Source organism: Microtus pennsylvanicus, chromosome 12 (assembly GCF_037038515.1).
Source record: "Microtus pennsylvanicus isolate mMicPen1 chromosome 12, mMicPen1.hap1, whole genome shotgun sequence".
NCBI classification, from domain to species: domain Eukaryota; kingdom Metazoa; phylum Chordata; class Mammalia; order Rodentia; family Cricetidae; genus Microtus; species Microtus pennsylvanicus.
Genome location: NC_134590.1, coordinates 12,746,744 through 12,758,890, shown reverse-complemented (window position 1 = coordinate 12,758,890; position 12,147 = coordinate 12,746,744). Strand labels below are relative to the sequence as shown.

Here is a 12,147-nt window from a genome sequence, read left to right as displayed (position 1 = left end):
TAGGTTTTCCCTGCCTAGTTCTGTTCTACCCTATCAGGCCAAGCCAGTTTCTTTATTAACCGGGGAATCCCACATGAAGTCCCTTCCCCCCGGGTCTCTCCAGATGCTAACATATGCATTCTTGCAGTGGACATGGTCAGAGAAGAATAAAACTGACCTAGCAGAATTGAGCAATGCATGAAGCATCCCTCAGGAGCCCTTGCTCTGTGTTGTTACACATACAATCCTCACATGATCTTAGCATGGTTTGCTTTGTGGTCCCACTTGTAGGGTAGTGAAATGCTTGTTCAGAAAAGACTCACATCACCCTGTCTGGGGAATGACTTCATCCTTTGCTGGTCTGACCGCAGAGCTCCTAGTCTTTATACACGGTGCTGCCTCTGCCCCGTTTCTTTTGCTTCCCGTCTAAGTTGTTAGATTTAGGGGAGAACAATACACCCCTTATCCTAAAAATAACAGAAGCAAGTTTTTACATGGTTTTTCCTACTGTTTTGGTCACTGTTCTGTTGCTGTGAAGAGACACCATGACCAAGGCAACTCTTATAAAAGAAAGCATTTGACTGAGGACTTGCTCACAGTTTCAGAGGTTTAGTCCATTATCCTGGTGAGAATCATAGCAACACACAAGCAGACACAGTCCTGGAGAAATACTTCATAGCTGCATCCTGATCCACTGGCCATGACAGAGAGACTCTGGGCTTGTCATGAGCTTTTGAAACCTCAAAGCCCACCCCCCAGTGACACACTTCCCACCTAATCCTTCCCAATACTGCCACTCTCTGGTGACCAAGCATTCAAACCTATGAGCCTGTGGAGGCCATTCTTATTACTTTTGATTTTTTGAGATGGGGTTTCTCTGTGTGACTTTGGAGCCTGTTCTGGAACTCACTCTGTAGATGAGACTGGCCTTAAACTCCTGAGTGCTGGAATTAAAGGCATGCTCCATTACTACCCAGAACTATGGAGGCCATTTTTATAAAAATGGTTCCCAAAGGCCCATAGGAAATGGCACTGTTAGGAGATGTGACCTTGTTGGATGAAGTGTGTCATTGGGGGTAGGCTTTGAGATTTCAGATGCTCAACTAGGCCCAGTGTTGTTGGGAGCAGTGAACCCCCAGATCCTGAATTTCGTGTAAACAACTTGTTTTCCCCTGATCTGAGTGCCTGCAGCTGCTCTGCGCACGAGACCCTCAGGGGTCCCTGATGGCAGGAGAGTGGTTTCTGGTGCATTTGGCTAGGGCGTGGCTATCTCTATATAAGCGGCCCCTGGACACAATAAAGGGGGCATTCTTGGGGCATTCTGGCATCAAGGATGACCTGTGTTTCAATCTCCAGCCCCTTGCCCGGTTCACGGACTGTATGGCGGCGCATAGAGCGCAGACGGGCGTGGTGCGCTGCACGGTGTCTCTCTCCTGCTGCCTGCTGTTCCAGATGTAGAATTCTCAGCTCCTTCTTCAGCACCACGTCTGCCTGTGTGTTACTGCAGTCCCTGCAATGACCGTCATGCACTAAATCACTGAACTCTAAGCTAACCCCAGTAGAATGTTTTCCTTTACAAGAGCTGCTGGGAACATGGTGTCTCTTTGCAGCAATCAGACCCTAAGACACATACTAAAGCAGTAGACGTGTATTTCAATCTAAATAAAGCTTTAGAACTTCATATTCTGTATCTGAAGTGTGAGGCACACATTTCTGTGTGTGAGGCTCTGCTCCATAGTAGAAAACACGCATCACTCCTGGTTCATAGATGAGAGGCCCATTCGGGGCCCTGTGATGGAGGGACAAAGTTGGGATCAGAGCATTGGATTCATGAATCCCAGCCAACTGCGCTAAGCCATGAGACACACCACTGAAAGACCCAGAAAAGAATTCATCAATGAAGGAGACCTACTGATCCAACCCTAGATGAGAGGTGGGCAGGAAATGAGCGGTAGGTACCCTGGCAGTCCCATTGTTATGCCATTCAATGCCCAGAACCATGTCTGTCCGTTTTATAACCCAGCAGTTAGCATGGAGCTTCTCAAAAGGCTGACTCATTGCACAGAGCATGGGAGACTGAGAATAGATGCTGGGAGGATCTTTCTATTTATTTCCTTGTCCAACTTGGTGTACAGTTCAAAACCAAGGATGTCCAGTGGTTTATGAGTAACAATGACTACCAAAGAATAGAAACTAACAGTCAAAACAGCCCAACGGTTCTTGATTTATTTTTTTATCTACTAAATAATCATATATATAAAACTTGGCTTGCTACTATGACCAAAAAAAGTAAAGGTTTATTCTGGATAACAGTTTGAGGGGACACGGTCCCTCATGTTGGGGGTGTGCCGGCAAGTGGGTGAAGTGGCTAGTCAAGACAGAGAGCTTACAGGAAGTGGGGCTGGGCTACAAAACAGCAAGGCCCTCCCCTAGCAACCCACTTCCTCCAGTGAGGCTCTACCCCCTAAAAGTGCCACACCCTCCCCAAAAAGCGCCATTACCTGAGGACTGTGTTTAAGCACATGAGCCCATGGGGGGGGGGTCACAATCAAACCACTATACCCTTTACCTCTTTTGCCCTATTTTGCTTATCACTTTGCATAATTATTGCTCTCAACAGAGGGCATACCTGTTCTCAAATCACCAAGAAAATAGCAAGCTCACTGCACCTTACATAGCATGAACTGTAGCTTTAATGAACCACCACCCTCCCTTCCTGGAACCCCGCCATGCCACAATGCAGGGAAGAAAAGCGAAGAAAGGAGAACGAATCCATCAAGAGTTTAGACAGCACATAAAGGTGCGATTCAGGTGGAGAGGCAGACTGGCTCGTTCGTTTCCCGGCCACCCAGGCCCTCTGCGGGATGAGCTGGATTCTGATTGAATTCCAGATAGAACTGAGATGAAGCAGAAAGTGTTCTGCGATGTCTTGTGTAGCTACCCCGGGGCAGTGGCTGCCAGCTTGCTTTCCCATGGCTAATCTGTGGCTTCTGTTAAACCTATAAGCCTACGCAATGGGTTCCGGTGCTTGGATCCCTGAGAGCGAAGGCTGAGAACACAGAAATGTGGAGTGTTGGGTTTCCTAGGTACTCGAGGGATTAGACTGACAAGTGAAGAAGTATTAGTCTGGGGCAAAGATCTGGGGGATTCTCAGAGGCAGCGGCCCGGAGGATGTGGGCTTTGAAGTCTGTCTGGAATTCCACGGCCGACTCTGCTTTCACTAATGTGCAGCCATGAGCAAGCAGTTTCGCTTCTCTGAGCTTCAGTATCCTGGTCTAGAATTGATTACTTATGCAAATTTATTATAAGCCAAGTGATTATAATAACCTTACAAAGACCTTGTAACAATCAAGATGACATAGTAATACCATATTAGAATATGAGGCACCCAATACCTGGTCACTATGACGATGATGTTTTTCTTATCTAGATGATGAATCTTAGTCACCGATCTTTGTCCCTGCCCTGGTCTGGACACTGAGAACAAATTAAGACAGGCATAAGTTAAAGTTCTCAAAGTCTAACATTCAAGTGAAAGACAGGTAATAAATAAGATATATAAGAAAAATTATTGGTCATGGGTTTGGTGACAAGGCCTAGCAGGTATTTACTGCCAAGCCCAACTTCTGAATTCCAGTCCTGAATCATACCCAGTAAAAAGAGAGAACTGGCTTCTCTAGTTATTCTCCGATCTCCAATCACACTATGCTGTGCACACGTGCCAACCTACATACATACATACATATGTATGTAAATGTTAAAAATATGCATACATATTACGTGCTGCTCATGGAGGAAGCTAAGGGAGAAAGCAGTTGGAAGGAAGACGACGGTTTAGACGGGCATTGCTGGTGGTGTAGCTCAGTGGTAGGGCACTTGAACCCAGATGCCAGGCTCCGGTTCCATCTCTAGCCCTGGGGGGACATGGAAGCTGTAGGGGCGTAGCTGGGAAATGCCGCTTTCAGCTTGGACATTATGATAAAGTCAGGTGATCACTTGGGCATAAAGCCTTCCAGAAGGAGGCAACCTCACATAGATCCTGAAGAGAGGTTGTGCCACAGTCCACCAAGAAGAGAGCTGACTCCGTGAAGTTGTACTCTGTACTCTGGTACCAGCTCCCCCCCCCCCCACACACATACACACACAAGTAAATGAAATTCAACAAAAAAATAAATCAACTTACTTTTATAGGTGTAGATAAACTTAGGATTTCAGAGCAGGGAGAGGAGCATGTTTGTGTCGTGGGCTCCAGTGTGTGCAGATGCACCTCCTTTGTTGGCTTAGGGACACCCTAGTCAGCCTTGCCTGATGTCACCTGCAGCCCTTTAACCTGTGACAACTGTATTCCTGGAATAAGTAAATTCTATGAGGGCGAGAGTGGATCAAGAACGCCAGTGACCTTGTTAGCTGCCAATGCATCAATCCAAAGGTCGGAATAATAAACATTTCCCCCCAGTGAATCTCAGTGATGAACAGCTTCGGCAGGGAATGGGGTTGAGGGAATACTCTCTTGGATGACTGGTTCAAGAAGATTATTGTTCAGTATCCTAAATACTCTTTTTTGAAGTCATGACAATGATTTTTAGATACGCTATAAATAATCACATGATCCTGAGACCTGGAAAGTCACAGTAGTTCCAAGTGTGGAACTACTTTCAGAGACGGCACCATTTTTAGCTTTTCTTTTAGCTCGCGGCACCCAAGTCAGGTGGCTCGCAGGCACCTTCAGCTCCAGCCCCAGGAGCATCTATGCCTCCAGCCCCCTCCAGTATTAGCACTCCTGTGCACAAACCCATGCTCAGACTCACACAAACACACACACCCATGCACGCACGCACGCATGCGCACGCACGCACACACGCACGCACGCGCACACACTGACTTGGCTGTTATCAGTTTGTCACCTCAACAGCTCAATTTATCGTTTGTTATGATGGAGACAATATTGATACAGTCAGTCACAGCTGTGTTCTAGCCAGTAGCTTCAACTTGCTTGGCAACCATGTTTATTACCAAATCATCCACAAACATTGAGTCCACTGGCTTGGTGCTAGCAACTGGACAGGCAGAGAAGGGCTGGCAAGCGTGAGGCAGGAAGGGCTGTGGGCGTTCTAACGTGCCATCAGATAAAGCATCAGCCTTCATTTAACCTGAATGGTTGGCATGTGGCAGACGTGGGCTCTACACTTATAAAACTAGCTTCATCCAAAACCCAGGCTAGGCCTGTCGGATGAGACTCCCCTTTTTGGAGTACAGCCCTGGTAGATCCCAGCACCAAGCAGTGTTCCTCCCTTTCCTAGAAATTGCCTGGCCTCCCAGAGAGAGTTGTTTACATGGGTCAGCTGAAGTGCCCTTAAGATAAGAAAAAAATCCAGCTTGTTTTCACTGGGCTGCCTCGCTGGCACCAGCATTTTTAAAGATGTGAGCTATACTAAAAATATTTTAGAATGTAAAGTCTGGGAAAGAGGAGAGAATACAGGCTCCTTCCCCGGGTCTCAAAGAGTGCCTAGCAATGTTAGATGCTCAAAAAATACGTGTGGATGGATGAAAGAATTAAGGTTTTTTTTTCTCTCTCTCTCTCTTTAGTTTCTGACCTGGGGAGTTTAAAATCAGGAAATAGGATGCAGTCAGAAAGATGGAGGGAAAAGGTGGGACCGAGGCTTCTCTCAAGGCAGTAGAAGTTGCTCATGGGAGGCGAGATCGAGATGCGTGGAGTCTGTTTGGGTTGACAGGAACCCCTGCCATAGACTAGAAATACAAAAAGCAGTAGAGAGCAAGGCACTAAAGCTATAGGCTCGGGCTTGTGCAAAAGGTCCATGTTTGGGGCAAAGACTTAAATGAATCTCTGGTGATAATGAAAGCCCTGAGACATGCCTCACCGTGAGATTGTGTGGAGATTTTGGAGACTGAGGGGTAACCTAGTAACAGGGCACAATTCTCTGGGTTCACACCCAGCAACACAAAACGAAAGCGTGTAAGTAGCTGCCCAGTGTTTGACTAAGAAATACCTTTTCAAAACACGGCCTCAGCCTCAGCTTCTCCAGTTTCATAAGTTAATATGTTAATTAACCTTTAAAAAGTAAGCATTTGGGGGACTGGAGAGTTGGTTCAGTGGCGAAAAACACGGGTTTCTCTTGAGAAGGATCTGGGTTTGATTCCTGTCACCCACATGGTGACTCACAACTGTAACTCTTGTCTCTGGGACTCTGACCCCCTCTCCTGACCTCCAGACACCAGGCACCTGCACAGGGAACGTACGTACACTTGGACAAAACACTGAGGCACATAAAGTAATAAATCAATTTCAATTTAAAAATATATATGTTAAGGTAAGCGTCTGGGAAGCAGAGATGTAGCTCAGTTGGTAGAGGGTTTGTCTAGCATACATGGAGCCCTGGGTTTTCTATCCAGCACCGCAGAAACTGACGTCATGGGACAGCCTCGACTCCTAGAGTTGCTGAGGTCGAGGGGGGGACCCAAAGTTCAGTATCAGCCTTGGCTGCGTAGTGGTCCTGAGTTCAGCCCGGGGTATCGTAGATTCTGCCTCAAAAAATAAAACAGGTAAACCTGTTGACTGAAGATGGAATTCAAATAGTACTTACCTAGTATTGTGTAGGACCCCGAGTTCCATCCCCAACCCCGCAAAACATTAAACAGTAGTAATAAATAAAATGTTTGATTTGTTTGGTTTTCTGGGGTATGGCAGTGCACACCTTTAATCTCAGCACTAAAGAGGCAGGGGCAGGTGATCTCTGTGAGTTCTGGTCCAGCCTGGGCTACATATCGAATTCCAGGTCAGTCAGAGCTCTATAGTTAGAACTTGTCTGGATAAATAAATGAACTATTTAGCTTTTAAAACACTTTTTTTAAAAAAACAATAAAAAGTAAACAGTTTAAACCTAGAAGTGTAGTGTAGTGTGAAGATTTTCTGGGGAACTCTGTAAATATGAAAAATGGGGGAGGGGCTTGGAATGTAGCTCAGGCCCCCGGGTCCCTTCCCCAGCAATGAAAACAACTAAGGATAAAAAAGAGGTGGACGACCTGAAGCTCTCCAGCTCCCTTCCTCCTAGTGCTGGCTTTCCTCTCAGCCCTGGGGGAACATGGCGGACACTCCGCGACAAGCTCTCTCCTGCTCTCCTCTTTTAACTTACAGAAAACAAAGGTTTATTTTTCTGTCACTGGAGTTTGGGGCAGTCTTGGTGCAAAGGCCTGGGTGCCCTGGTGTTCGGTGTGTAACCCAGACTGGCCTGGACTTGGAGTGAACCTCCTGCCTCGGCTTCCTGAGTAATGGGGTCACAGGCATGATCACCCTCCCGGCTCCTTTGTTTTTTATTGTATGTAATGTACTTTGGTTGTATTCCCCCTGCTCCCCTTTCTGGCCCCTCTCTCTGCCCCACTGGTCTCTGTTGTCTTCCAAAACAGCCCCTTTAAAAAACTGAGATTCCCCACATGGAAAAAGGTGTGTGCTATTCATCTTTCTGAACCTGGAATGGGATGGCGTCCAGTTACCTGAAAAATGATGTAATCCATTCGTCACGGCTGAATGAGACTATTGTGCATGCGGCCCGTATTGTCTTTATCTGCACATCCACCGTTGATTCTAAACTTGATTTTCTTCTTCATATAAGTGCTGATCATTTCCTCGGGTCCATTTTGTTCAAATTGCTGGTAAATTACGCCGTGAGAATTCAGTTCTACAACCTGCACTTGGGGAGAGCCCGATCCACTGTGGTCAGCACTCTGCGCCTTTGTCTTTTATCTGCTTGCTCAGTATTTTTGCACAAGCAGCGAGGCTGTGCTCTCTGAGGAAGTCCTGCATGCTGGCCTAAACACAGATGGACTCATGACTGAGTCCCGTCTTCAAAAGGGCTCGCAGTTGAAGCTGCGGAAGGTGAACCTATGACAGGCAAGAGACATAGATATTCATAACTTTGCCAAAAGATCACGTGGGAAACACAGCATTATGTTAAAGTTGTGGGGAAAGGTAAATCATCTGAACGTCATCCTCTGGCTGTAAATCCCCACGTCTGCTAGTGCTCCGAAAGTGGGGGAAGGCCGCATCGCTTCTCTTGCTTTTCTGTCTTTGGTGCCGGGGACCAAAGCCAGGGCCTTTTGTGTGCAGGACAAGTGCTCTGTTACTTAGCTACACTCCCAAGGTGAAGGATTGTCCCCAAGGGCAGAACACAGTGGTGAAGGAGTTGGGGTGGGTGTTGGTGAGAGTCCTGGACAGCTTCGGAGGAGGTGGCACTTCACCTTGGGCTGAAACCTTGGGTAGTGACTGAGCTCTACTGAGTATGCGCTGTGTGCCAGGCACTGTGTATGCGTGAGCTCACTTAATTCCCTCTATGTGTGGGTAAACGGAAACTGAGGCACGGGGCGGTTAGAAGTCACCTAACTACTAAGAAACAGGCCTCATAATTTGACTTTGTTTTTGAACACTATGGCCTCAAGTGGCTTTTAGAGAGGGCTTGTTGGTCCAGCTGAGAAATCCAGGCAGAAGGAAAACCCGAACAGCTGACTCGGTGCTTTGGGTAGAGTGTGGTTGGCACACAAGCGCAGCACCGGGTTTCCAGGCTGGTAGGAAGAAATTGGCCATCAGTACAAGAGGACTATCATCTTTGAACGGCAGTGTCCTCACGCTGGGTGGCTTGTGAAAACAGTGGCTTCCACTTTCGATAGTGTTGATTGGTGGATCTGCTACACCTTCAGTGTGCAGTGCAGAGGAGTCAGGGGCTTAGCAAATGAGTACTCATATCCCCCGAGGTTTGCCTGTGACTCAGGGTCATCTCCACTCACGGCAAGGCCTCTCTGTAAAGCCTGACAAGGCTTGTGAAGTGGAGTAGCATTGTTGTTAAATAGATTTTATAAGTGCCCATGGAATTCACAACATGAGTTGCAGTGATTTCCTCAGAGTGGTGTGAATGATTAGGGCTGGGGCTCTTCATTTACATATTAATCTCTATGACTATATAATAAATTTGTAAGCATTTGTTAGCAAGTTAATAGTTAAGACATTGATTTTAGCATATACTATTTTTGCTGCTCAAATAAGAAGTAGGTAAGGGCAAACGTACAACTTTTACAGGTATGAGGAGCACCCAAATTCTGTTTGATCTGTTTCACTGCCCTGGAGCTCTGAGGATCTTTGCCCATGAAGGCAGGTCCTGCTGAGTAATTGTGATAGAAAGGAAATCCAAGTCACGTTTTGCTTACTAGCTTTTTAAAGTTTGCTTGGTTTCCTTCTCTTTTTGCTACGTCATTATGCCTGAGATCCCACAAGGACCCCCCGGCAAGCGGGTACTGGCCCAACAACATTTCCCTCTGCTTGCTCCCAAAGCACATGTTGTGTTGGAGGAAGTGAGGCCCGCTTGTTTGTTGGTTCCCAGCCGCTTAACCCCGAAATAAGCACACAGAAACTGTATCAATCAAATCACTGCTTGGCCCATTAGCTCTAGCTTCTTATTGGTTAACTCTTACGTATTAATTTAACCCATCTCCATTAATCTGTGTATCACCACGTTGCTGTGGCTTACCAGCTAAAGTTCCCAGCATTTGTCTCAGGCATCAGATCCATGGTTTCTCTCTACTCTGCCCTTCTTCCTCCCGGCATTCAGCTTAGTTTGCCCAGCCTAGCTTAGTTCTGCCCTGCTATAGGTCCAAAGCAGTTTCTTTATTCATTAATGGTAATCACAGCATACAGAGGGAAATCCCACATCAAAGGTCAATGTCCTTCCTGCCACATCTCTTACCTGATCCATGTACTCATTGTTTGCTCCCCTTCCTCCGCTGCCAGTCTAATTGATAAGACTTTTAAAAACAGATGTACGTATTTTATCTATGGGTGTGTGTTTGTGTGAACGTACATGCATGTGTGTGTGGAGGTGCTTGCCTGTGCCCAGGCCTGTGCACAGAGGCTGGAAGGGGACATCGGGCATCCTCCTTCTCTCTTTATCCTTTTTATTTGAGGCAATGTCTCTCTATAAACCCAGCTTACATTTTCTTATCTCTGCCTGCCTTGGAGCTGGAGTTACAGGCTTCATGGGAAGAACAGTTTGGGTGCTGGGTTCCAGACTTGATGCTACTGATTTTGAAGCCAGCACTAAGTCATCCAGGATATATATATCCAAAAATATATATCTAGATATATGTATCTGGATGACTTAGCAGGGTTTTTTTGGTTTGGTTTGGTTTTTAGTTTTTTGTTTGTTTGTTTGTTTGTTTTGAGATGGGAATTTTCTCTGTGTAGCCCTGGCTGGCCTGGAACTCACTCTGTAAACCGGACTGGCCTCGAACTCAGAGATACACCTGCCTCTGCCTCCAAGTGCTGGGATTAAAGGCGTGCGCCACCACCACTTAGCTTTTAAAATATATTCTGTATAGAGCAGTTTTAAGTCGTAAACTGAGTAGAAGGTGCCGTTTGCCCATAAGCCTCCTGCATCTGCACGCACCTAGCCTCTCCCGCCTCCATCCACGTGTTTACACCATTTCTCACCCAAAGGCCACGCCAGCATTAGTGTCCACTCTTGGTCTAGCTCCTTAGGGCCCTGACAGATGCGTCTACCATCATGGTGTTCCACAAAATCGTGTCATTTACCCAGCAAGCCCCTGTGTCGTCTACACCAGCTCTGGCGACCTCAGATCTCCCGTCATCTGAGTGGTTCTGCCTTTTCCAGAGTCGTAATTAGAGGATGTAGCCTTTTGAGACTTCTTGCTACCTCTGTATCTTTTCTTTTCTGTTTTACTACTGAGTAATATTCCCTTGTTTATCCCGTTTTGCTTATCTAATGAGTTAGAATCTGAACCAAACAGTGAGAAGTGAGTTGCAAAAAGGGAATCAGCCAGGCTGGGGCCGTATCTCAGTTTGGGCACAAACTGGGAGTGGTCCTGAGCACCTGTGGATCCCAGCACAAGAGAACCACAAACTCAAGGTCATTCTCTGTCACATAGCAGATTAAAGGCCAGCCTGGGCTACAGGAGACTCTGTCAAAACACAAAAACCACCTTGACTTCTAAAGGAATAAAAACAGAAACCCCAAGAGGATTCGGAGAGGGGACGAGGGTGTCCAGAGGGCCCTGGGTTTGTGACCTCCAGGTGAAGGCCACGTTCATCCATTCAGCTGTTTGCGAGAGCCCTCTGTGGGCAGTCAGGGTCACAGAGAGAACGGATAACAGAGGCCATCCCTTTACTTCTTCAAGATTACGCTTGGGCTGGGTGCAATGGGTCTGGCTGCCGCCTGTCTGTCCTGCTCTGCATCTGTCCAGGCATGGCTCAGAACAGGGGAATTGACCCCAGGCTGGACACAAGTTCACTGTGGTGCCCTCTCATCTCTCTGAGCAGATTGAAGAAGGGGGGAAAGCTGACGTGGTGAACTCCGGATTGCAAGCTGGGGACGAGGTGGTGCACATCAACGAGGTGGCACTGAGCAGTTCCAGGAGGGAGGCTGTTTCCCTGGTGAAAGGGTCGTACAAGACCCTCCGGCTGGTGGTACGCAGGTAGGTGGGCTGGTACCCCTCCCCCATCCCTTCCTGTCCTGTCTGACCTGCTGCATAACTTATCCATAATGTCCTAGTGGGGGAGGTGCTGTCTGGGTTAGGGTTTTTCTTTTCCTTTCTTCTTGCCCATGCTGTGGGATGGGACAGGAGGTGAAGTGAAGACTTTTGGACACGGTTTGTCTCTCTTCGAAACCCTCCCCCATTTTCCGAGTTAGTTTTGTCACGGAGGAGCTTCGCTGTCCTTCCTAAATTCTAGGTTTGATAAATACTAGCACATCCTAGGTGTGGCTGGAGCTCTAAGCAGCCCTGTGTTCTGGACCTAGAGAAAGTGGTTGACTAATTTAGGTGATTTGGTTAGCCGTGCCTAGAACTCGGTGCATGTGTATGTGTGTGTGTGCTTGTATTAGTTTATGTATACCACATGCATGCAGGAGCACGAGGAAGCCAGAAAAAGGATGTCTTTTTAAAATATTTTTTATTGATTATTTGGGAATCTCACATCATGCACCTCTATAATGCTCACCTCCCAGTCTTCCATGCCCGCTCCCTTCCCCTATAACCTTCTCCCCCGCTCCAAAATAAAGAGAAAATCAAGTCTATTTTATGTTGTCCATATACTCACTGGAGCCTGATTAAATTCCTCGTGACCAGCCCTCTAAGGGAGGATGAGTCTTT

At 47.0% G+C, this 12,147-nt stretch overlaps 1 protein-coding gene across 2 annotated transcripts in view; it reads left to right on the top strand.

The window, feature by feature from the left end:
• The window catches only part of Shroom3 (shroom family member 3), a 280,782-nt gene that overhangs the window by 95,731 nt on the left and 172,904 nt on the right, over positions 1 to 12,147 (top strand). For both annotated transcript variants that reach the window (XM_075944415.1, XM_075944414.1), the window contains exon 2: positions 11,318 to 11,472. In XM_075944415.1, the coding sequence (XP_075800530.1) occupies positions 11,318 to 11,472 (155 nt within the window). The remainder of the gene's footprint in view (positions 1 to 11,317; positions 11,473 to 12,147) is intronic.